We start from the raw sequence: 27,308 nt of genomic DNA on the forward strand, positions 1-27,308 counted from the left end.
CCATGACCTGATTATATTTTCTGTCATGGAAACTATTTCCTTTTTCAAAATCCTTACTAGATGTCAGAGCTAGATCTTTTAAATCTTTAATCACAGCCCTGGAGAAGAAATCAATCAAATCTTTTGGCACGTTAGGTACAAAAGTAGATAATGATCTGAAGTTTGTCTTAACGCCTTTATGAATATCAAGTCCTAAGACTCCTGCTGTTTCTCTTGGTGTCCCTTGAGGCTGCAGTCCCTCACACTCTCTTTCAAGTTCATGAAGTTCATGCAGGATATTGAAATCTCCCACCTCCAAATGAGATGTTTCTCCTGGGGTGTTTTGTATGTTTTCCAGATTTGTTTCTTAGGTAAAAGAATTTTCTCAATGTTAGTTTCCTTATGAACTTGAAAAAGTCATTGCGGGTCTGGCTGTGGTCAAAGTTAGTTCTCTTGCAGAATGACAAACACAAGGCTAATATGTTATTTTCTTCTTCTGAGAGCACCATATTTGTCAAATTAATTACTGTGGCTGGATTACATCTTACTTCCATTTGTATATTTCCTTGGTCTTTGTTCCAGATGCGCCTTCTTGCAGATGTTTTCCTTTTTGATATTACGGCCTCTTTCTGTTGTTTTGGGTCCAATCTATAACTAAAAAAAGTAACTCATCAACTACAGTCTGAGTTGCCTCAGCGCTCTGGGAGGTGCCTGCGCCATCTTCTTCAGAGCCCGTTTCCACATCAGAGCTCATTTGTGAACTTCTTTTGTAGGCCCTTTCGTTCCATTGTTTCGGACCCCTTGTCTTCTACCTATCGTTACACGCCCGGAAACTTTCTGCCTCCTAATTCTATCAAATCGACGGGCAAAGGTGTATATATTCCCTCTTTGGTAGTCCAGCCTGTCTCTCAGGAATTTAGTAGCTTTTCTATCCCTTATGGTCTGTTCATGTTTCTTCAATCTTGCTTGTAATTCCGTTAGAAATTTGGACAGATTTTCTGCTTTCATTATTTGTGACAATTCAGCTTCCACAATCTTAATTTCTTCCAATATTATTCCTCTATCCTTACGTGCATATTTGATTAGTATCTTCATCATATTGCAATAGGAGTCCGCATTGCTAGCGGTCCACTCCTTCAACATCTCGGGGTCTGGATCCTCGAATGTAGGGGCCACAAGAATTCTTAGTCCCTGCGGGACCCTCCCGCCTTCCATGTATCTTTCAAGGGACTTGACCTCTCACCATTTGGAAACCGTTCCACATTTTGATGTTTCTAGTTTTCACATGAGGTTCTGCTCATTGGCTTCATGGGTAGCGGCCTGTGACCCTTCTTTGCGACTTTCAAATATCACTTTATTTTCATCAAACACAGAGTTTGCTGCCTCCTCACGTTCTTGTAGCCACGTATCCATGATGGCTATTACACTTTTCTACAAATGCTTATTTCTTCACCATTAATGACTTTGCGAGATTTTATACTTGTTTGAAATCCGAGTCCCACCGGGTAACCTCCCCGGCTTCTCTCCCCATTACTGCTATTGAGAGATAACCGTACTCTGAGGCACGGGACTCACCCGACCACAAGCGTCCTCTGATCCACTGTTAACGGCTCGTTCCTTCCTCGCTGTGGTTCCCCCGATTGCACTCCAGTAATACTGGAGGCTTCCAGTTATGCACCATATTTCACTTCCATTGCCAGACTCCAGGAAGCACCCAATCAAGGGCATGTCAGTTACTGCCGCTTTCCAGCAACGCGGCTCCTACACGAACACCAACTCCAGTTTCCCTCCTGAACCTGGATACCGACACAGGGACTCCGATTTCGAGTTAAAAACTCTTGTTTATTTCTTGGCAACGCGTTTTGCCTGTCTCAGTAGGCTTGCTCACACAATAAACGCCATTCCCATAACTCCATTTTAAAATCACAAGCTCCCGATCACGTGGTCCGCTACTTCTATTACAATGGAAGACAGACTCTGCAACACTCCGTGGTTAAACCAACCATAACAGACATACCGTGTTGGTGGTTGTACAGTAATCCTGAATTAATTTTTTGCACTTGTGAATCATTGCAGAACTTTTCCAATAATTATCAGTAATTTGGAGTCTTACATTTCCTGTATATTCAATGTACAGTCAATGATCAAAATTGTCTCACTCCTCGATTTCCATTTGGGCCGAGAACTTTGGCAAGTGCCTAATTCATCCTTCCGCTTTCATCAAGCCAATTATTTTATGTATAGTGGGTCTAGAATCCTACATTCTACATACACATCGTATAAAGAATTAAAATGTGAATACTAAATGTAAAATATAATTCAATGTTCCAATACTAAAAACATCAAAATACATATTAAAATCATACATATTTCAAATGTTTCAAACACTAAAAACATCCAAAAAGGTTCCAAAAAGGTTCTCCAGGCGGAACAACTCGGATAAAGTGCAAGTGCATTGTAAACAAACATCACCATTCTCATATTGTCCATATGGATAATAAATAAATAAATAATGGCAGTTTCCGACCCAATCTATCAGAAGTAGTATATGGCAAAGTGCAAGTGCTTCTTTCAATGTCTACTATAAGGTGCAAGTGCAGACATATAGTCAGTACAGTACATGAAATTATGTATATATATATATATATATATATATATATATATCGCTACACGCTCACTCGTATCCAAGAAAGCAGACAGCACTCAGAGCTGGATGTTTTCTTCAGTTTAATGACAGACCCCCGTCACCCCATCGAAAGACAAACGCGTTTCGCCGTGAAACGGCTTCCTCAGTGTCAATTGTGAATTGTAAAAAATCGCCATTTAAACTCCAACTCTAACACCAATAGAAAGAGGACTAAGCCAAACATTACGTGAAAAATAGCGTCAGACATATTGTAAAGTGCAATTGCTTACTGCTTCTCTGTGCAACATAGGAGAAATGGCGATCAATAAAGTGCTCGTGCGTTTTAAAAAAAACAAGAGGGCAAAAACTTCCCTCGTAATGTGTTTAAACATTCTTAGGCTCACAAACAACTTAAAGAGATAACGTTTTCGACCAGTTTAAATCATAATATGTACAGTAATACATGAAATCATTACAAATGTATATGTATTGTGATACTTTTGAATTTGATAATGAATATCATTGGGTGTCCCCCGCGAGATGATCAAATAAGGGCAGACATTTAATTCATTGAAGGGAAATATAAGTGTAATTCAGCCTTCTTTTGCACAATCATATATCAAAGTGCATCGTGTACATATGGTCTTTCTCTTTTGTGTTACTTAATACATGTAAGTGAGTCCTAAAGTTGCTATAACGCCCTGAATGGGCATGTTTGTTTTTTGTTTTTGTACATCTAGCCCTGTATGGGCAAGTGACTCCCTGATAAAAGTATATTATTGACATATATACTATGTGCAGGGATGAAAGCGGCAGAAGATGTTATCATATATTGTTTACAGAGGTTGCCGATATTACTTGAACAAAATTACCCCATTTACTCAATCCAAGTGAACCCAAAGTTCCTCATCATTGTTAAGACCTGTCGGTTTCATTGTTTGGAGGTCTATGATGTATTTGGATTCCATAGCCCTGAGGGTTCTGATCTTGTCACCACCTCTCTCTTGTCTCCCAAGTTGATCTATTAAATAGAATGACAAGAGATCCCTGTTGCTGTTATGGTGGGTCTCGAAGTGGTGTGCCACCGGATAGTTCTTATCCCTGTTTGCGATGGCACGCATGTGCTCCAAGATACGCTTCTTCGCTGGATTGATGGTACTACCAACGTATCTCTTGGAGCACGGACAAACCAGTATATATACAACGAATTCCGAATTACAATTCAGGAATTTCGTGATATTCCTTGTTGGTCGTGGATCTTTCGGTCTGCCCTCGTACTTGGTCTTCTTTTGGCTATACTTGCACGCTTTGCAGTGCATGCAAGGATAAAAACCTTGTATGGGTTTAGATCTTGGCGCTACAGGGGGCTCAGTGTAGTGACTCCTAGTCAAATGATCACCGAGTGACTGACAACGTCTGTATGTGATCAGTGGTCTGGGCGATATTCTGTTCTTCAAGATGTTGTCTGTAGTCAGAATATGCCAGTTGTTATTAAAGATTTGGACCAATTCATTCGATCTCATATTGTAAGTTGTTATCATCCTCGTTGTAGATTCTGTCTCTACCTGTTTGCTCTTGGTTACCAGGAGGTCTTTTCTGTCTTTTTGTTCCACTTTCTTTGAGGCTGCTACTAAAGATGATTTGGAGTAGCCCCGTTATTGAAATCTAGATATCGCTGCCTTTTGTGCATCTAGGAAATCGCTGGTTTCAGAGCAATTCCGTTTGATGCGCAATAGTTCGCCATATGGGATGTTTTTCACCATTGATTTAGGGTGGTGACTGGCAGCGTGAAGTACAGCATTTCCTGCCGTGGGTTTGCGGTAGAGTTTATTTTGTATACTACCCCCTGCCGCAAATACCTCTAGATCTAGATAGTGGACTGACCTCTCACTTATTTCGCTGGTAAACCTCAGGTTTAGACTGTTGTTGTTGAGTGTTGCCACAAACCTCTCAGCCGAGGGTCTGTCGCCCCGCCACACAACAAACAGGTCATCTATGTACCTTGTCCAGACCATAATATGGTCAAGGCAGTACTCGTTGGTCCCCCCCCAGGCCACGTGCTTCTCCCACCAGCCCACGAATAGGTTCGCGTAGCTGGGAGCGAAGCACGTGCCCATGGCGGTCCCCCTGATTTGGCGGTATAATGTACCTGCAAACAGAAAGATATTGTTAAAGAGACAGAATTCAGTCATTCTCAGTAACATGCGATTATGTTGGTGAAATTGCATGTTCTTCTTTTTTAGAAACCATTCGGAAAAAAAAAATATATATATATATATATATATACACACACATACATATATATATGAGATAAAGGCAACAGCAGTAGTTTAAATGCAACAGATTGCCAGTATCTGAATAAATGACGGTGATACACCATATGGTGTTGATGCATTTCTTGAAGTTTCTCTTCAGTGAAGAGAATGTTGATGTAATTTATGGGGTGTCAGTGGACCTCAACGAGCTTTCACCACCTTCGATCAGGCTCGCCGTGACAACTCACTTTATATATATATATAAACTACTGGTGGGTGCCACTGGGAAGTTATAGTTAGGAAATAGATTTTTGGATATACTAATCATTTTGGTGCTGTTTGATGAATATTCCTGAAAACGTTTTTTTTAAAAGTCTCATCCACCTTAGCTGATTTCTGGAAAGTTTCTCTGTCATCCATCAAGCAGGGGTCGAATAAAAAAGGTGGGGGCACAAAACACATTTTCCCCAAGCAATTTTCTACGGAAAATTGAATAGCGATACTGCAACAACAGCTGAACAAAACTCCACTTTTGAATCAGAAAACTTGTTTTTTGCGATTTGGTGTACATATGTTCAGTACTTTTTGAGACATAAAGGTTCAAATGGTATGTACATATAGGATCCACAGACTTGACAGATCAAAAGACAAGATCTGATTGGCTGCCACAACATCAACAAAGCTGTTGCAGTAGCCTTTTTAGGACTCAGGACTCAGTCCTCTATCATAGCGAACAGTTAAAAAAGGGATACGAGTTATTATTACTTTAGGGCACAAGTTATACTTACTTATAGTTACTAATCATTACGGATGAATTTCAGCGGTTTTGTTAGTTTAAAATGTTATGTTTTAACTGACAATTTCACCCAACAGTAACTCAACATTGGTATATAAATATATATATATATATATATATATATATATATATATATATATATATATATATATATATATATATATATATATATATATATATATATATATATATATATATATATATATATATATATATATATATATATATATATATATATATGTGACAGGAGAGATTCAGGTGCAGACCTCTTGCGAACTTCTTGGAATTACGGACCAACGCACAAATTTAAAGTGCAAGCAGAATGGTAAATTTATTTGCCATAAAAAGACAAGTGCCTATCCATGACTCGTTTCACTCCACGAAGGAGCTTGGTCACATATATATATATATTAATTAAAAATGTAACAAAAACAGATAAATTTGAAATGAACAATATCAGTCTATGTTTTGAATACAGGCATATGAGATAAATCAACCGATTCTGACTAAACTGTAGATACAATGTGTCACTATAAGCTTAGGTCATTTCAGTGATGGTATTTTTGTTCTTTTTATCACTTTTTACATTTTAGTGATATGATGCCATTTTTAAGTATTTATTTATATATTTCTAAATACTTATCCATTCTGTTCCGTACTTGATGAATTTAAATGAAATGATTGTGTATTTATTCAGTGATTTTAGGCACAGGATGTGAAGACAGACTATGATCAAAATGTTTGTTTATGTCTATGATTGCCTGGCAACTCAGTCATGTGATCGGCACTTCCACTTTAAAATGGTGAAAGCACTCCACATGCGCGTCATGTGATCAAGGCCTCCTGTAGGCCGTAACGCGTAATGGCGGTGGTGCAGGGCGTTTTCAAATAAATATAATTGCACCAAATTCCGGTTTTGTTGCATTTGTCTATTTCAAGCATCCTGAATGGTGGCGAAGTAAGGAGAACATATATATATATATATATATATATATATATATATATATATATATATATATATATATATATATATATATATATATATATTACCTACTGGCGGTCGCCAGTAGGTAGTTATAGTTAGGATTTTTTTCAATGTTAAATCTGAAAATTCTATTTGGAATAACTTTGGCGCCGGTTGACGAATCTGCCTGAAAATTTCCTCAAAATGGCCTCGCGGCGTTCCGGTCCTTCCCTGAAAGTTTGGGGGGGATTCGTCAAGCGGGGGCCGAGATAAAAGGGGGGTCCCAAAACGCGTTTTCCCCATGTTAATTTCCATAGGGCGGTCGATTTCACTTTTAGCCCGAACGGCTGAATGGATTTCCACCAAACTTGGCAAAATTGTAGGGACTGGTAGCCCGATGTGCCTTTGCTATGTCTCAAGATATGTGCTCCAGTGGATTTTGAGTAATTAAGGTTCAAAAAAATATATATATCTATAGCCGCGCTCCGGTACGCGCACCGGTACGCGCACCGGGCGCTTACCGCGACTTGCGCGCAGAAAGCTGATTGGCTCTGGGGTGTCTGTAAACATTCTAAACAGTCCGGAGCGGCCGCCATCTTGTGTCTCGGTAGGATCGAGACACGAGAGGTGGCCAAAACAAAGAGGGAAATGACCATAAGGGGGCAGAGTAGACCCCCCTTGACCCCCTAGGTTTGATGTGGGGGCCATAAAAGGGCCCCGCGGAGCAAAAAAAAAATAAAACATTTTTTTGATTTTCGCGGGGTGAGCGCACGGTACGCGCACCGGTACGCGCACCGGTAAGCGTACCGGGGAGAGTACCATGGGGAAAAAGAATGACAGTTTTAAAAGTAGCTGTTTAAAAAAAAAATGTTTTGTTGTTTTTTTTTATACATACACATACATATATATATAAATGCATATGCATATATATATATGCATATATGTGTATATGTGTGCGTGTAGAGAGAGGTAGAGAGGTAGAGGTGTAGAGGTAGAGAGGTAGAGAGGTAGCGGTAGAGAGGTAGAGATTAGTAGAGAGAGAAGAAGAGAGAGGTAGAGAGGTAGAGAGTAGAGAGTGAGTAATAGAGAGTAGAGAGTGAGTAGTAGAGAGTAGTAGAGAGCAGTAGAGAGAGTAGCAGAGAGTGAGTAGTAGTGAGTAGTAGAGTGAATAGTAGAGTGAGTAGTAGAGAGTAGTAGAGAGTGAGTAGTAGAGAGTGAGTAGTAGACAGTAGTAGAGAGTAATTAGTAGAGGGAGTAGTACAGAGCAGTAGAAAGTGAGTAGTAGAGAGTAGTAAAGAGTGAGTAGTAGAGAGTGAATAGTAGAGAGTGAGTAGTAGAGAGTAGTAGAGAATGAGTAGCAGAGAGAATAGTAGTGAGTAGTAGAGAGTGAGTAGTAGAGTGAGTAGTAGAGACTAGTAGAGAGAGAGTAGTAGAGAGTGAGTAGTAGACAGTAGTAGAGAGTGAGAAGTAGAGAGTGAGTAGTAGAGAGTAGTAGTGAGTAGTAAAGAGTGAGTAGTAGAGAGAGAGTAGTAGAGAGTGAGTAGTAGAGAGTAGTAGATAGTGAGTAGTAGGGAGTAGTGAGTAGCGAGTAGTAGGGAGTGAGTAGTAGAGAGAGAGTAGTAGAGAGTAGTAGAGTAGTAGAGAATGAGTAGTAGACAGTGAGTATTTGAGAGTAGTGGAGTAGGAGAGAGTAAGTAGTAGAGAGTAGTGGAGAATATTCCAAAGTTTGGCACAGCACCACTTTCACAATGAGTCCAATCAAATCATATCACTTAGAGTCCTTATTGAAGCGCTGAATCTTGGTGTATATTCAAATGCTTTTATTTTCCTTAAGTTTATGTACCACAGCCAGCCGAAAGGTTTCGTTCTGTACAACAGAACTTCTTCAGGGCGTTCTTATTTCCTTCAAGTTATGTCGGTATCCAGTTGTCATATAACTAGATATTTCTTCCAAATGTTAGACGAGACATAAGTATATTCTTATTCAAAGTGACTAGGTATCAATTTTACCCACACAATTCGGGCAGACTTGAGTAATTTATAGCATCCTCAAAGTCAGTCCTTCAAAAATTCCAAAGTATAGGACATGATAATCCAAATCCAAATGTTTCTCAAGAAAAGTAATTTACAATCGTTCGGAATATCGGTGTTTGGGCAGATATGATCCAGGGACCCCCAGTATGCAAGGGGAATTAGTCCCCCCTCTACAAACGCGCCAGTGGCGTGCATTGCAGAGAGGTGTAACAAGGGTGTGGCCTCATTACACTTCTCTGCAATGCAGCTCCCTCGCGCATACTGGAGGCTCCTGGTGGACCAGTTGACCCCAGGGACCCCCAGTATGCAAGGGGAATTAGTTCCCCCTCTGCAAACGCGGCAGTGGGCTGCGTTGCAGAGAGGTGTAACAAGGGGCATAGTCTCATTACACCTCTGCAATGCAGCCCCTGGCGCATACTGGAGGTTCCAGGTGGGCTAATTGGCCCCCAGGGGCCCCCAGTATGCAAGGGGAATTAGTTCCCCCTCTTCAAACATGCACGGGGGCTGCGTTGCAGAGAGGTGTAAAAAGGGTTGTGGCTTCATTACACCTCTCTGCAATGCAGTCCCCTGGCGCATACTGGAGATTCCTGGTGGGCTTTCAGGTGTTATATAGTTAGGAATTAGCATTAAAAAAACCTTTGAAATTCACTGAAAAAACCATAGGTTTCACACCAGTTATAGTTAGGAATTAGCATTTAAAAAACCTTTGAAATTCACTGAAAAAACCATAGGTTTCACACCAGTTATAGTTAGGAATTAGCATTTAAAAAACCTATTAAATTCACTGACAAAACCATAGATTTCACACCATTTATAGTTAGCTGGAAATTTTACTGACATAAAACCATTGAAATTCCCACGTTATAGTTAGTTGGACTCACTATAACTTGCGCGCCTGTAATGCACTGCTGATGACGTCACATATTACATCACTCATGACATGGTCAGTGACATCACTCATGACATCACTGATGACACCATCCTTGTGACAGAGTGACAGACCTAATTTCAGTGTAATGTAACGCTTGAAACACATATTCAAAAATAGAAACAAACATTTTGAAAAAAATGGAGATACCCAAACCAGTAACAACAACCAATTCAGTAATTCCACCATCTATATACACATCCACTCATTCACCAACAGTTCTATATAGTCACTCATATATATACTCACTCATCATATGTAGTGATACACCTATACATCCTGTTACACATCAGCAGTCATCCAAAAGTTACTCACACACATACTCACACATGCAAATAAACTATTGAACATCCATTTATTTGCATATACATTTATACACACACTACCACCTTACTTCTAAGGAAACTTACCCATACTTACTCTCTTAAACAATCACTTATAGAAACACATACTTATTTAAACAGGAACTCCTACAATCTCTCACTATATATACTATACTCACTTATATACATCAATACTCACATATACTAGATTAAAACATATGTCGTTACTAATGAAGACACTAGTGAGACAGTCATTCACTCACTAACACACACATATACACACTCATCCACCCATACAGTCCTGCACATATGCTGTCTTCAAAACACATACAAACAGTGAGTCAGTCACCAACCCCTGCAGCCACTTATACACAAAGAGAAACACTGATACAAACATTTAAATATTTAAACAATACTCGCTAATATATGTATTCACTAAGATACACGTAATAAGCCAGTTACCCAACCAATTTTTTTTTTAAAAAACATCCATTTACACACTTATTTAAACATTTATTCTTCCATCGACCTTTACAAATACATATATAAAACAAATTTATTTTTCAGAAAGACACACATTCACTGGATGGTGTCATCAGTGATGTCATGAGTGATGTCACTGACCATGTCATGAGTGATGTAATATGTGACGTCATCAGCAGTGCATTACAGGCGCGCAAGTTATAGTGAGTCCAACTAACTATAACGTGGGAATTTCAATGGTTTTATGTCAGTAAAATTTCCAGCTAACTATAAATGGTGTGAAATCTATGGTTTTGTCAGTGAATTTAATAGGTTTTTTAAATGCTAATTCCTAACCATAACTGGTGTGAAACCTATGGTTTTTTCAGTGAATATATATATATATATATATATATATATATATATATATATATATATATATATATATATACATATACATATACAAATACAAATATATGAGGTGCACTTCAGGCTGCATGCGGCCGGAGCATCGGAAGGTGCTTGTGACTGCAGGCGCAAGTCTGTCATGGTAATTGGAGCGATCGGTAGACGGGCTTACAGCATACAGCTGAGTAGAAAGGATTGCCAGTACCACTGAAAGCTTTTCCCGTACATTGTCAGACAATTTTAAAGAACGGATGAATATGTAATAAGAGATTGAGGACATTGAATCTGTGACGTGAGGGGAGGCATGATTGTCACATGCTGCCCGACAATGATCTGGGCACCCCCCACCCCCAGACAAAGATATGTCACATCAACATTACGAAATCATGAACAAAACAATTCGCCTGATGTCGCACAAATACAACACCTAACATACATGTGTGGTCAGAAAAAGGAGAACCATACATCCATCTTAGAATCCCCAAATAAGTTGTTCTATCCAGAATAAACACAAAATAACTATTTTGAAGAGTTATGGCGGGTCTTCTAAGGACAAACTGTTAGTCACAGCCTGCAAGACAAAATTCTAGATACAAAGGTGTGTCATGGTCTCATCAAAGTACAGAGATAGAGAGAAAAAGAGAGAGAGAAAGTGAGAGAGCGAGGGAGAGAAAGAGAGAGAGAGCGAGAGAAAGAGAGGGAGGGAGAGAGATATAGAAAGGAAAGAGAGAGAAAGAGAGAGATTGTACAAGGAGCGCAAGGCCAATCGGGCTCTTGGCTCATACATGCCAACTATTGTGTGTACCGCTATTGGTGTACACTAAGTCTAAGGCCTGGCATCAATTGCAAAACGAAGGCCACATCACATTTCTAAAATGCAAGCAGTAGTCATACTAACATTAGGTATGAAAGCTCCAAGGCGGAAGTACATCTGAACTTCCGACCTTGGTCTTGAATGCAGCTGGCACCCCCTGCGAGAGATACCATACCAGATCTTGACGACTCCCACACCACGAACTGCGCTAATGAAATTCCAATGTGTCCACATCCCACACACAGTTGTCCCTGCTTGAGGTACACCTGCATGGGATGCCCATGACAAATAAGTAAAAAACAACCAATAGGTCCAAATGTTGTACACAAATACGACTCATTGCTCCGAGCTGTGGCATATCATCCACATAACTGCCGCCGGTCAGAAGAGTGCCGGTGCTACGAGAACAACAAACGCAATGGCCGGCAATCCCGGGCACATGCACAACCCCTGTCACGTGGAATTGTACCGTGCATGAATGCTGTATCTGTTGAGATCACTGCCACTGGCAATGATGCGCATCAGTTACCGTCTGAGTTTCCGTCTTGTGTACGTCACCTGCGTCTAGCCCCGGTTCCCCTGTCAATAATGCACATTCGAGTGGCCCATGGAGGTCTGCCTATCCAAAACAACTGTAGCTGAACTGGATTATGACTTGTGTGTAAGCCCCCTGTTGGCCCACGAACAGGAGTGCAACTGGGATACCCGTGCATGGGATGCCTTGATCTTTAGCATGTGCTGGCAGTTATGCATGGAAGATTGCACAACTCCTCGTGTGCAGTGACCACATAGAGGCGCTCCCCTATTAGGCTATGTTGCGAATTGGTGAAATGGCGTAGATGGAGCACAGCTGCCAGGACCAGTTAATGGATTGGCTCTCCCTCGTGTGCCTTGAACTCGACAACGACGTACTCTTGGAACAGATTGTCCATGAAGCTGCGCTCTCATTCATGGATGAGTAACTACATTCCTGCAGCCACAACTGATTGTCACCCACATCTTACTCCTCAGATATGTCTTCTGTGTCCGGTGTGTCAGGTGAGTGTGGTGGTGTTATGGCTGCATCTCTGTGTGTCACTGACACATCAGGGGGAGAAGGTGGTAGGGCTGCATCACTGTGTGCCAATAACACATGAGGGGGCGGAGATGTGTGTGTCGAGGTTCCTGCAGCAGTTATCTGGTACAGGCTCTGTGGCAGCAACAGCAAGATGAGGATCTGCAAGGCATGGAAGATCCCAGCTACAGCTCACTGGTGTTCAGCCGTGGCTGCCATACTTCCAGCCTGCATTGGCTCCATGGTCTCCATTGTCCTCCGCATCTGTGCCAACTCTGTGCTGTCATCGCTGGAGCCCGTCTAACTAGACCATTCTTGTTCCCGAGTAATGGCCCCAGCAATGTCAGCCAAGGATTGTTGGGGAGCATGGTGCGGACAGTGGGTGTCTGATAGGGGCTGTAAGGGGTCTCTGATGGGACTCAGACACCCACGTATGGCATTGCGTTTGGCTGCCATGAGGTCGAACCCCACCCGCAGCTGATCAGCAATCTTCTCCTGGCACCCTAACACACGGCGTTGGAATTCCATGTGTTGGTCATGGGGGGCCTGGGAGACAGCTGTGGTGGTGTATGCTTCCTGCTGTGTGGTCTGTGCAGGGGATGGGGTCACCTCAATGCAGCTGGGCTGCCCTACTCCTGGGGTTGGGGTGCAGAGGCTGTCCATTAGCCATTGGAAGGTGTCTGAGCAAATGTGCAGGGTGTCCTCTTCATCATCACTGAATAAATGTGTGGTCTGCTCTGCAGGAGGTGTTGATTGTCCCTCCGCAATGTAAAGGGGAGATGCAGGTTAACAGTGTGTCCCATGTATGTTGTTGCATTGTAGATGTTTACAAACAGACCGCATGACAATGTACTTTGTGACTGTTATGGTGAAGCTGGCTATTTGATGGGAGACAGTTGGCATTTCGACCACATGACGGATGTGAGGTTGTACGCGTACAATATCATCTCACAGTGTCATGCAATGCCAGATGTGATTGGCCAGTTTCTACGCACATGCAGCACAAGTTGTATCCTCTGTCCTGTGGTGTACGTGTTGCACTTTGTACCACATTGTCGTCAATGTTGATGTGTTGTGATTGCTGTGTGTGTGCAGCATTGTTGGTGAGTCACCCCTGCAGCTCTGATTTAGCGGTCCCTTACCCCTTAGAGGCGGTGTGCCTCTGACTTGTGTGCTTTTCGGGTGCTGGGATGCTTGCAACTTGGGTCATTTATGCTCTTGGACAGATTTTTTACTTTTTTGCATTGTTTGTCTGCAGATGTGTTTTTAACGTCATGGGTTGTAGGTGCACGTGGATGTGTCAGAGTGTGACCTGCTCCTTTACAGATGTGGTCCACACTCAGCCACCTCAATGTCGTGTCATGCACCATGTCATGTATGTTGACTGCAGCCATTCTATCCGTCGTGCAGTGTCACTTGCATTGTCAGTGTGGCTCATGGAGCCGCTGTTTTTCTGGATTCGGCACATGTGCATGGGTAGGTTGTGGGATTAGTGATAGGGAGGGGGGACCCTTTGTGCTCATTGTGGATGGGGGCCCACTTGGTGTTCTATGTGTGCTACAGTGTGCCAAGGGTATCAGGGACATCTTCAACAATCATTGTGCGAGTGCAGTGTGCTACACATGATTTTGCATGTGTGCCATTGTGCCCATCTTCCTCTGTACCCCAGTCCTTGGTCGTTACTCACACTGTTGATGTTGGGTCAGGTCATTTGGAGCTGTGTCCTGGGCCTCAACTCCTTGCACCGTCTCCACACTGATGAATGTGGCCACCATTTCCTCCAGCTCATCCAGCTCCTCCTGTTGCCCAGGACTCCCACCTCCAGTCGCCTTTGCTGCCTTCCTGTTGGAAGTGAGTTTCTGTTAGGTTTCGCTTTGCACATCATGCTAGCGCCTCTTGACCTCCTCGACACTCTGACTGCATTCACGTTGTTCACGATGGATTGCCATATTTCCGTTTGTATTGCCAATGACGCAGTGGAGGTGAAGAACAGTTGTTGGTAGTGTCCTATCACCTCCGTGGCAATGATCCGGTCTTCCTGCAGACTGAACCCCGTCTTCCTCATCCTCTTCTTGCCTCTCCCCAACCATGGGGTTCCTGGCTGGTCCTCCGTGGGGCCTGTGGGGTTCAGGTTGTCCTCTGCACTCGGTCCTTGTGCATCCATGGTACTACAATGTTTGATTTGGTATTGGTGTGCTTTTTTGTTGCTTTTATAATGCATTTTCCAGCATGACGTGTGGGAATTGCAGGCCTTTCGCTGGTTGTTGCAGATTTTTGTTTCACGATTTGGGACATCGCAACTTTTTTCATGTTCATGTTTTGCATTTTTTCTGCATCACGTTGATTTTTATGCGGTCATTTGGCGCGCTATCTGCTACAATCGCATGGTGCCGCCGGGTTGGGAATACAACGTTAACAGAGTGTTTTTTTGTCGCAATAGACTGCGATGCGAAGAGTTGCGTTAAGCCAATTTTGCGATGGTTATCACACGTTCTTGAGAATATCCCCAAAAGTGTTCAGTCATTAGTAGTACTGCATATATTCGATGCAGTAAGTGTGGTATTAAAATCTCTGCAGGGTCGGCATGGACAATGGTAATGAAATGATACAGACGCATTTTAAAGGACAGCTGCATTCGCAGCGTTCTTTCATTTCCATGCATTACGTTCTATGTTCTGACATCATGTAAGGGGAGCTCTATATGGCACCCAGTTTGTATGAAAAGGGTGGTGCCTCTGCCAAAACGCGTCACATTGGCTTAAGTATTGGAATAAACTGTGATTTAAAGAAATTATATCCTGTGCTGTGTCAGAGCCTGTTTTACCCATAAACAGGTCGTGGTAGATAGATAGATAAATAGATACTAGTCATACCCCCACAGTATATGTACCTTGACACTATAAATATGTTCAATATCTTCAAGGTACATCGAAAGTGGAGTTATGAATAGTAAATTTATACTAACCTATATACATATGGCTTCATGACAGTTTGGTAGTCAATATTCTGGCTGAAATATTTTTTTAGTATAATATTTGGCACACAACAGTGTCTGACTATTTCAATAGTGAAAGAGTTTTGAACTTCAATAGGTTGATTCAATGTGCCTGGTGGTCCTTTACAGCAGCAATATCTGTTCATCTGTTTCCCTCTGGCCAGCCTATTTCCCAGAACCTGAAATACTCTGTCTGGCAAACCCCTGTCAAGAATCTGGCCATTTTTGGGAAGAATATTGAAGCTTTGTGCAACGGAATCCAGACATTCCTGGCAGTGGAGACCGGAGGTGAGTTTGGTTTCAGTTTTTTACCGCTTGTGGGCTTAAGGACTTTGTTTATTCCTTTACGATTTTTTGAGGCTTTGTCTAGGAATGGTTGGGGATATATAGAGGCAGTGTTGTCAGGCTGTATTACCTTTGTGCACAAGATATAGTAGAATCCATGTTCCTTTCCGCCTCTCATCACCCCCACCAGTAGCCACATACACCTGGATACAAAAGCCAGTGGCACAAGTGGGAAAGGGGAATGGGATAAGAGGCAAAACAAAGACACATGACTCCACCACTCTGCCTCATCATTTGTGATGGTCAAGGAGGACTGCAGAATGTAATTGATCTGCAAGACAAGAAATATCTAAAATAACTTGTTAAGAATGCTAAGTTAAACTGTAATTGTGAATGAATATATTTTATCAATATCTTGGTGTAAACAATTCATTGTACTTTAATATGAAACTGGTCATTATTGAAAACTAAACACATGAAAATTAGGTATCTCAAATATATGTGACTTAGAGTACTTCTTCTTATATTTTGAATAGGTACCTCAAGATTCTTCACTGTACGCTCTATTGCGATAGATGAGTTATATTTTATACGTGACATCTTTTGCTATGGCATTCCTATATAATTTCTACATGACATTCATATATAGATATGTATATAGTCAATTTTAAGAACACTTCTTTCTTCTTCACAGGCACCCCGTAGCAAAATATGCAACCCTTAGTCGTAAGAGTTCAGTTAAATGTTCAAGAAAATAGCTTAAGTACATTTTCAATGTTATACTATAAAAGCCAAGATGGCTTCCCTCTCCATAGCACATGTAAGAGTTTGTGGCTTGCTGGGAATCAGTCCATTGCTACCCTATTGCCATAGAGCAGTTCCACCTTGCGCGCTGTCTCAGCCCAGAAAAAGGAACCTAGCGTGAGCGGGCTTCCAGGCCCGTTAGTACCTCTAGTCCTGCTTCCTGACAATTACTTGAGTCAGTCATGCAGCTGGAGGTGGTTCAGTGCAGCGTGAAAATCGATTAAGTTCTAGCAAAGTCCAGCTCACTCTGCCATAGTTTCGAGCACATGATTGCAAGTGTGACAGAAATCAGGGACAGGTGATTCTTTTGAGAAATTTGGAATCGTTTTCTTTGCAGTGCAATACTGACTGGTAGTCACCATGTGTAAAAAATGCCCTATTATTTTATTTGCCTGCTAAACCTAAAACAAGGGATGTCATTGTCTTTTTGACTTTAATATTTATAGTCATTGGTTTTAATGTAGAGCTTACACCTTTCAGCACTTTTTAATTGTTGTATAAGGCCCTTTCCAATGCAACATACATTTTTTAAATTAATTTTCAGGAAATTCTGAAAGGATCTTTAAGTGCTAGGCAATTACATTTTGGGCAAGTAAAGTCTGAGCAATTTATGTCCTGGCATGATACTTTTAACTTTTACGAGACAGGTTAAGGTTTATTTTGGCTAGTTATGCCCAACACATATTGCTGGTCCATTGGTGACCCTGGTATCATTCCAATGTTGTAAATGATGAAGATGCATTAATTATATTTATTAACTCCACTCCTTTGATAATCACAAACCGATGCAACATTCTCAGAGCACTTGCATGCAAATGATAAAATTAAAGCCATTAACATAAGCAAAAATAGACCTCCTTGTCTACTTTGCATCATTTATAACGTTGAACATCTATAATATGCTCACATAAAATGTAAATAAGGTAGGCTAGATAAACTTGAGCCCCTAAAAAGTAAAAAAACGCTACTTACGAAGGTGTTTTTGCAGCTCTATGGTTCGCTAAATAATGTGGTAGCCTGTAATAAAGAGGCTAAAGACCTTGATATCAAGACTATAGTGCTCTATATCAAGACTACAGTGCTCGATATCAAGAAGCATCCGTTTAGAGATCTGAGACTCAGGTTAAGTCACAGCCTTCCTTATCCCGCTCAGCAGTCATTGAGACCATGGCTCATGGGCTGCTCATTGTCTGTCTCAAACATGTGTAAGGAGTGAGTGGTAAGGCTCCAGAGAAGATCATATTATTTTTAACATATCACCAGCAACAGATCCATCTAGGTCAAGACATGTAAACAGTGCAAAGGATACCCCTGGCATCAGTCTTGACACCAGTCCTATTTAATACGTGTATGGTCCACCTGGTGGGAGTTCTTGTGGCTCATGGTCTGAGGTACATCTACATGGAACACCTTCAGGCTCCACCCAGTGGCACAGCATATTTCAAATGCCAATTTTTCACTTCTTCAATCTTTTCATTATTTCATTTTCATTTCTATTCATTGTTTTTCCACATTCATCACTCTTTACATCCACATGCCAGGAAACGCAATTTTCCAAGTTTCTTATGTTAATGCAGGGCCATATGAACCTCTTAGCAAAAACACGCGCTGAAGCCAAAATCCGTAAAAAGCAGTTTTATTGTAACCCAATGCATTTCAGGCCTCTCGGGGCCTTTCTTAAGTGGTGACTGCAAGTACAAAATACATAAATTAGCCCACTATCCGTCACTCATCAGGCGCAGTGGCATATACATCAATATTATTCCCAATGTTGACATTGTTAATAAAGTTTTCAGAAGGCTATAAGCATATTATGCACAAAAGTTACCCTTCGCATGCCAGTAATTTATAAGTTATATCGCCGTCAGTTACATCCCAATAGCTTTTAAAACTGTATTGTGGATTCTTGTATAACCAGCCCTCCCACCGGAATTTTAAACTGCACATTGTTGCCCACTTCTTAAACATTCGAGCCCTTTTGCCAGCTTACCTGCTCTCTATACAAACAAACTCCCTCCCACCATGAGCGATACATACTGATAACACTCAGATCCTCTTTGCTGTTTAGGAATACCAATTTGGTCTATATCCCTGTTAAAACCCCGCTCCCTGGCCTCCCCCCACCAGCTCCCTGGGAACTTAAAGCCCTGGCTGCTGCTTCAAAGCGGGAAAGCAGGATTCCTCTTACCGACAGAACGGCCGATGTGGGCGTCCTGAGTCCATTCCCGACACAGATCGGACCCCATTGCTGCTCATCTCTTCTGTGGTCCTCGGAGCAGTCTACTAGTCTGAGCTCGGCCTTCCCAGAACGAGCCCCCAGCGTAACATCAGGAGTGATAACCCGGCGTATGTGGCAGTGGTTTTCTCGCATTTTTGGCGAGCCAATCAACGATTACCGCCTGACTCTAAAATAACGGCTGGCCACGGCAGTTCGGGCCGAGAATCTTCACCCTAACATTGGATACCCCAACACTTGCGGTGCAGATCGGCATGGAGAGGTGAGCTAAAGGGAGGCTCTGCCCGGGCGATCCACAATCTGCGCAAATTGGGGCCTGAGGGAATTCTTGTAATCATTTGAACCCGACTGGCCAGGCACAAAATGGCGGCCGCGCCGGACAAGCAGACCAATCGATGCTGAGGCGGACGAGCTATAAGTTGATCGCCTCGGGAGCTCTAGACGGCCAGCTCTGCCCACTCTGCTGCAAGCTTTGAACACAGAGCCTTTCTGTTTTTGTTTTCACCACCCCCACTCATTAGCCACCACGTAGCCCACCTACTGCTGACCTTATGAAGACGCCCCCAGCCCCTTGGCTCTACTCTCTGCTGGGCAGTTAAGGGGGCATTCTACATCCTACTCCTATATCGGCCATTTTGGAGTGGCTGTTACTTGGACCTGAACACCTACCCGCAGCTGCTGACATTTTACACCGCCTCCTGACTTGAGCTCCCCTGTGCCTGCCCTTCCACCGGAGGTGAGCCGGCCACTAGCGCAAATAACAACGGGCGCTCTCTGCTTTTCCACGCGGCAATGCACCCGACGGCGCTGCCTCACGGACGCCGTGCCTGACCTCAAGAAGGCGGCGGACCCCGAACTTTGGCCCAATTTAACTCCTGCTGGCTGCCCGGCAACCTTGAGCGGCATTGTATTCACCCGCGGGGATTGCTTGTGCCCGAGTCCTGCCTGAGCCCTGCCGTTGCACTGCCTGCCCCCCGTCCATCCTGCTTCCTCTCACCGGTCAAGATGTGGAGGACCTCCTGCAATGGACAGACCACACTTGCGCGAGGAGCGCCGCAGCGCGACACCGGTAATTCAGGACGGCCCCCTCCCACTCGGCTCTGGATCGCTGGATGTGACATCCCCAGAGGAGGCTGAGCAGGGGACATGGTGATCTCCAGAGTCCACTGAGGATCGCGGAACGAGCTCCGGAGCTTCTTTCTGTTGTATCCTGACCCTAAGATGGCGGCCATAATAAACACACTCGTTATAGAGACATTTGTGCATATTCACCCAGCGTTTTAACTATCTGCAGACAGTTATGATCGCTTCACTCTCAATCCGCTGTGCCCCCCACCTCCCATGTGATTGGGAGCTCATCCTGCATTGCCGGTCCTTGGGCAAATCCTCCTGCGTCTTTCCTGACTTTTTCTCCCTCCCCCTTCACCTTACCCCCTACCGCTCTACTCTTCTCTTCCTTCCAGCTAATGGCCCCTGCCCTCACCTGTCCCTGCTTATAGTTACCACCATATGTATCCACTGGACTTCCTTATGTGGACGCTCCCTCCTCAGCTGAGACCTAGCTATTTTGACTGATGACGGATGGAGCTACTTTGTTTAGCTATAGAGGTGACGGGCTGGGGACTCCCTCCTCGGACGTCACCTACCAAGTCGGTCTTTTGGGCAGACTTCCCTTTGTCTCTCCCGCCTTCCTTTCCCTCCCTCCCCCTGTCACACTCCTAATTCCTATATTTTTTTCGCTCTTGGAACAAATGTAACTTATAACCTGTAACTCTGATCCTCATGTAAATACTGCTGGTACCTGCCTAAAATGACGTCCGCAACAAACCCTCCTGAGTCTCTTCTGACCTTATCTCCCTCTACCCCCTACCCGCTCTTCTCTTCTCCACTTTCCTGCTTCTGACCTTTGCCCTCACCTGTCCTGGCCCTTTAGTCCCCCCCGTTCTATCTGTGAATTTTTCCCTCGTCATTTGAGATCTAGCTATTTTGTCCGACGCCCGATGGAGCTACCTGGTTTAGCTATAGGGGAGACAGGCCGGGGATTCACTCCCTGGACGTCACCTACCCAGTCAGTCTTTTGACAGACTTCATTTCATCTCTCTTGTCGTCTCCTCTCGCTCCCTCCCTCTTTTTATTTCTCTCCTTCTCTCCTCTCTCAATGTATTGAGACTTACCTATTCTGTCTGATGCCCAATGGAGCTACCTGGTTTAGCTATCGGGGAGATGGGCCGTGGATTACCTCCTTTGGTCGTCACCTACTCAGTTGATCTTTAGACAGACTTCCTTTCGTCTCTACTGTTGTCTCTTTCCTTATCCTCACTTTCTCACCTCCCCTACCCCCCACTACTTCTCTCTCTCCTTTCTCTCCTCTCCTATTGTTTTGCTGATTGTTTGATATAATGTGTAATGGTTGATCTTTTTCTGTTATATTGTTGAACCAGATTGTTGCACTTCCTTTCATCTCACCTGTCTTCTCTTCCTGCATCCTCCCTATATTAATGTCTCTCCTTCTCTTTTCTCTCAATGTATTGAGACTGAACTATTCTGTCTGATGCCCGATGGAGCTACCTGTTTTAGCTGTAGGGGAGATGGGCCATGGATTCTCTCCTTGGCTGTCACCTACCCAGTCAGGCTTTAGACAGACTTCCTTTCGTCTCTCCGTGTTGTCTCTGACCTTATCCTCCCTCTCTCACCTCCCCTGCTCCCTCCACCACTTTTATCTCTCCTTTCCCACCTCTCCTAATTGTATTGCCTATTTTTTGATGTATTGTGTAATTGCTGATCTTTTTCTGTTACATTGTTGATTCTCTTGTAAAGCGCTCTGACACCTTCGGGTCTAGCCAGCGCTATATAAAACTCTTTAAATAAATAAATAAATAAAATAAAATCATATCTTGCCTTGATTACCATCCATAAAAATCAGAATGTAAAGAAATATATATATATATATATATATATATATATATATATATATATATATATATATATATTTATATATATATATATATATATATATATGGAAGAAAAGGTTGCCACCTAGGTGGGAATGCACTTACAGGTAGGAATTAATGCCAGCGCTAGGGCGCGAGCTGCGAACAGAGTCCCTTTCCTGCCAGACGCGTTTCGGGCCAACGCCCTCTTCAGTGGCAGCACATGTGACATGACGGCAGCTGCAGGCACCAGTAAATACCCTCAGTGATTATGCACAGGTGTGAAACCTGAAGCAATGCTTTCTGGGACTGGTGGTTCGATAAAACCCAAGTGGGTCGCCGCCGCCATTCGCATGCAAAAAAAGTTTTAAAGGGATTGCCAATGTCCCCGCAAGCACCCCGCAAGTAAAAGCACCTCCTGTACCACAAAAAGCTGCCCAAATGAGGCAGCCGTGGACCCGCAGTTTGTCCGCGGATGTGCAAACCCGCGACCGTGGCCGGCCGCTAACAAATGGAAGAAAAGGTTGCCACCTAGGTGGGAATGCACTTACAGGTAGGAATTAATGCCAGCGCTAGGGCGTGACCTGCGAACAGAGTCCCTTTCCTGCCAGACGCGTTTCGGGCCAACGCCCTCTTCAGTGGCAGCACATGTGACATGACAGCAGCTGCAGGCACCAGTAAATACCCTCAGTGATTATGCACAGGTGTGAAACCTGAAGCAATGCTTTCTGGGACTGGTGGTTTGATAAAACCCAAGTGGGTCGCCGCCGCCATTCGCATGCAAAAAAAGTTTTAAAGGGATTGCCAATGTCCCCGCAAGCACCCCGCAAGTAAAGGCAACTCCTGTACCACAAAAACCTGCCCAAATGAGGCAGCCGTGGACCCGCAGTTTGTCCGCGGATGTGCAAACCCGCGACCGTGGCCGGCCGCTAACAAATGGAAGAAAAGGTTGCCACCTAGGTGGGAATGCACTTACAGGTAGGAATTAATGCCAGCGCTAGGGCGCGAGCTGCGAACAGAGTCCCTTTCCTGCCAGACGCGTTTCGGGCCAACGCCCTCTTCAGTGGCAGCACATGTGACATGACGGCAGCTGCAGGCACCAGTAAATACCCTCAGTGATTATGCACAGGTGTGAAACGTGAAGCAATGCTTTCTGGGACTGGTGGTTCGATAAAACCCAAGTGGGTCGCCGCCGCCATTCGCATGCAAAAAAAGTTTTAAAGGGATTGCCAATGTCCCCGCAAGCACCCCGCAAGTAAAGGCACCTCCTGTACCACAAAAAGCTGCCCAAATGAGGCAGCCGTGGACCCGCAGTTTGTCCGCGGATGTGCAAACCCGCGACCGTGGCCGGCCGCTAACAAATGGAAGAAAAGGTTGCCACCTAGGTGGGAATGCACTTACAGGTAGGAATTAATGCCAGCGCTAGGGCGCAAGCTGCGAACAGAGTCCCTTTCCTGCCAGACGCGTTTCGGGCCAACGCCCTCTTCAGTGGCAGCACATGTGACACGACGGCAGCTGCAGGCACCAGTAAATACCCTCAGTGATTATGCACAGGTGTGAAACCTGAAGCAATGCTTTCTGGGACTGGTGGTTCGATAAAACCCAAGTGGGTCGCCGCCGCCATTCGCATGCAAAAAAAGTTTTAAAGGGATTGCCAATGTCCCCGCAAGCACCCCGCAAGTAAAGGCACCTCCTGTACCACAAAAAGCTGCCCAAATGAGGCAGCCGTGGACCCGCAGTTTGTCCGCGGATGTGCAAACCCGCGACCGTGGCCGGCCGCTAACAAATGGAAGAAAAGGTTGCCACCTAGGTGGGAATGCACTTACAGGTAGGAATTAATGCCAGCGCTAGGGCGCGAGCTGCGAACAGAGTCCCTTTCCTGCCAGACGCGTTTCGGGCCAACGCCCTCTTCAGTGGCAGCACATGTGACATGACGGCAGCTGCAGGCACCAGTAAATACCCTCAGTGATTATGCACAGGTGTGAAACCTGAAGCAATGCTTTCTGGGACTGGTGGTTCGATAAAACCCAAGTGGGTCGCCGCCGCCATTCGCATGCAAAAAAAGTTTTAAAGGGATTGCCAATGTCCCCGCAAGCACCCCGCAAGTAAAGGCACCTCCTGTACCACAAAAAGCTGCCCAAATGAGGCAGCCGTGGACCCGCAGTTTGTCCGCGGATGTGCAAACCCGCGACCGTGGCCGGCCGCTAACAAATGGAAGAAAAGGTTGCCACCTAGGTGGGAATGCACTTACAGGTAGGAATTAATGCCAGCGCTAGGGCGCGAGCTGCGAACAGAGTCCCTTTCCTGCCAGACGCGTTTCGGGCCAACGCCCTCTTCAGTGGCAGCACATGTGACATGACGGCAGCTGCAGGCACCAGTAAATACCCTCAGTGATTATGCACAGGTGTGAAACCTGAAGCAATGCTTTCTGGGACTGGTGGTTCGATAAAACCCAAGTAGGTCGCCGCCGCCATTCGCATGCAAAAAAAGTTTTAAAGGGATTGCCAATGTCCCCGCAAGCACCCCGCAAGTAAAAGCACCTCCTGTACCACAAAAAGCTGCCCAAATGAGGCAGCCGTGGACCCGCAGTTTGTCCGCGGATGTGCAAACCCGCGACCGTGGCCGGCCGCTAACAAATGGAAGAAAAGGTTGCCACCTAGGTGGGAATGCACTTACAGGTAGGAATTAATGCCAGCGCTAGGGCGTGACCTGCGAACAGAGTCCCTTTCCTGCCAGACGCGTTTCGGGCCAACGCCCTCTTCAGTGGCAGCACATGTGACATGACAGCAGCTGCAGGCACCAGTAAATACCCTCAGTGATTATGCACAGGTGTGAAACCTGAAGCAATGCTTTCTGGGACTGGTGGTTTGATAAAACCCAAGTGGGTCGCCGCCGCCATTCGCATGCAAAAAAAGTTTTAAAGGGATTGCCAATGTCCCCGCAAGCACCCCGCAAGTAAAGGCAACTCCTGTACCACAAAAACCTGCCCAAATGAGGCAGCCGTGGACCCGCAGTTTGTCCGCGGATGTGCAAACCCGCGACCGTGGCCGGCCACTAACAAATGGAAGAAAAGGTTGCCACCTAGGTGGGAATGCACTTACAGGTAGGAATTAATGCCAGCGCTAGGGCGCGAGCTGCGAACAGAGTCCCTTTCCTGCCAGACGCGTTTCGGGCCAACGCCCTCTTCAGTGGCAGCACATGTGACATGACGGCAGCTGCAGGCACCAGTAAATACCCTCAGTGATTATGCACAGGTGTGAAACGTGAAGCAATGCTTTCTGGGACTGGTGGTTCGATAAAACCCAAGTGGGTCGCCGCCGCCATTCGCATGCAAAAAAAGTTTTAAAGGGATTGCCAATGTCCCCGCAAGCACCCCGCAAGTAAAGGCACCTCCTGTACCACAAAAAGCTGCCCAAATGAGGCAGCCGTGGACCCGCAGTTTGTCCGCGGATGTGCAAACCCGCGACCGTGGCCGGCCGCTAACAAATGGAAGAAAAGGTTGCCACCTAGGTGGGAATGCACTTACAGGTAGGAATTAATGCCAGCGCTAGGGCGCAAGCTGCGAACAGAGTCCCTTTCCTGCCAGACGCGTTTCGGGCCAACGCCCTCTTCAGTGGCAGCACATGTGACACGACGGCAGCTGCAGGCACCAGTAAATACCCTCAGTGATTATGCACAGGTGTGAAACCTGAAGCAATGCTTTCTGGGACTGGTGGTTCGATAAAACCCAAGTGGGTCGCCGCCGCCATTCGCATGCAAAAAAAGTTTTAAAGGGATTGCCAATGTCCCCGCAAGCACCCCGCAAGTAAAGGCACCTCCTGTACCACAAAAAGCTGCCCAAATGAGGCAGCCGTGGACCCGCAGTTTGTCCGCGGATGTGCAAACCCGCGACCGTGGCCGGCCGCTAACAAATGGAAGAAAAGGTTGCCACCTAGGTGGGAATGCACTTACAGGTAGGAATTAATGCCAGCGCTAGGGCGCGAGCTGCGAACAGAGTCCCTTTCCTGCCAGACGCGTTTCGGGCCAACGCCCTCTTCAGTGGCAGCACATGTGACATGACGGCAGCTGCAGGCACCAGTAAATACCCTCAGTGATTATGCACAGGTGTGAAACCTGAAGCAATGCTTTCTGGGACTGGTGGTTCGATAAAACCCAAGTGGGTCGCCGCCGCCATTCGCATGCAAAAAAAGTTTTAAAGGGATTGCCAATGTCCCCGCAAGCACCCCGCAAGTAAAGGCACCTCCTGTACCACAAAAAGCTGCCCAAATGAGGCAGCCGTGGACCCGCAGTTTGTCCGCGGATGTGCAAACCCGCGACCGTGGCCGGCCGCTAACAAATGGAAGAAAAGGTTGCCACCTAGGTGGGAATGCACTTACAGGTAGGAATTAATGCCAGCGCTAGGGCGCGAGCTGCGAACAGAGTCCCTTTCCTGCCAGACGCGTTTCGGGCCAACGCCCTCTTCAGTGGCAGCACATGTGACACGACGGCAGCTGCAGGCACCAGTAAATACCCTCAGTGATTATGCACAGGTGTGAAACCTGAAGCAATGCTTTCTGGGACTGGTGGTTCGATAAAACCCAAGTGGGTCGCCGCCGCCATTCGCATGCAAAAAAAGTTTTAAAGGGATTGCCAATGTCCCCGCAAGCACCCCGCAAGTAAAAGCACCTCCTGTACCACAAAAAGCTGCCCAAATGAGGCAGCCGTGGACCCGCAGTTTGTCCGCGGATGTGCAAACCCGCGACCGTGGCCGGCCGCTAACAAATGGAAGAAAAGGTTGCCACCTAGGTGGGAATGCACTTACAGGTAGGAATTAATGCCAGCGCTAGGGCGTGACCTGCGAACAGAGTCCCTTTCCTGCCAGACGCGTTTCGGGCCAACGCCCTCTTCAGTGGCAGCACATGTGACATGACAGCAGCTGCAGGCACCAGTAAATACCCTCAGTGATTATGCACAGGTGTGAAACCTGAAGCAATGCTTTCTGGGACTGGTGGTTTGATAAAACCCAAGTGGGTCGCCGCCGCCATTCGCATGCAAAAAAAGTTTTAAAGGGATTGCCAATGTCCCCGCAAGCACCCCGCAAGTAAAAGCACCTCCTGTACCACAAAAAGCTGCCCAAATGAGGCAGCCGTGGACCCGCAGTTTGTCCGCGGATGTGCAAACCCGCGACCGTGGCCGGCCGCTAACAAATGGAAGAAAAGGTTGCCACCTAGGTGGGAATGCACTTACAGGTAGGAATTAATGCCAGCGCTAGGGCGTGACCTGCGAACAGAGTCCCTTTCCTGCCAGACGCGTTTCGGGCCAACGCCCTCTTCAGTGGCAGCACATGTGACATGACAGCAGCTGCAGGCACCAGTAAATACCCTCAGTGATTATGCACAGGTGTGAAACCTGAAGCAATGCTTTCTGGGACTGGTG

General features: G+C 45.1%; 1 protein-coding gene across 1 annotated transcript in view; it reads left to right on the top strand.

Annotated features, from left to right (window-relative positions):
* LOC147679933 (gastrokine-1-like) overlaps positions 1-27,308 on the top strand; it is a 50,687-nt gene that overhangs the window by 11,972 nt on the left and 11,407 nt on the right. Inside the window, exon 5 of the mRNA XM_086944768.1 lies at positions 15,803-15,926. Coding sequence (XP_086800894.1) covers positions 15,803-15,926 — 124 coding nt within the window. The remainder of the gene's footprint in view (positions 1-15,802; positions 15,927-27,308) is intronic.

Source organism: Lissotriton vulgaris, chromosome 11 (genome assembly GCF_964263255.1).
Source record: "Lissotriton vulgaris chromosome 11, aLisVul1.2, whole genome shotgun sequence".
In the NCBI taxonomy this organism is placed as follows: Eukaryota; Metazoa; Chordata; class Amphibia; order Caudata; family Salamandridae; genus Lissotriton; species Lissotriton vulgaris.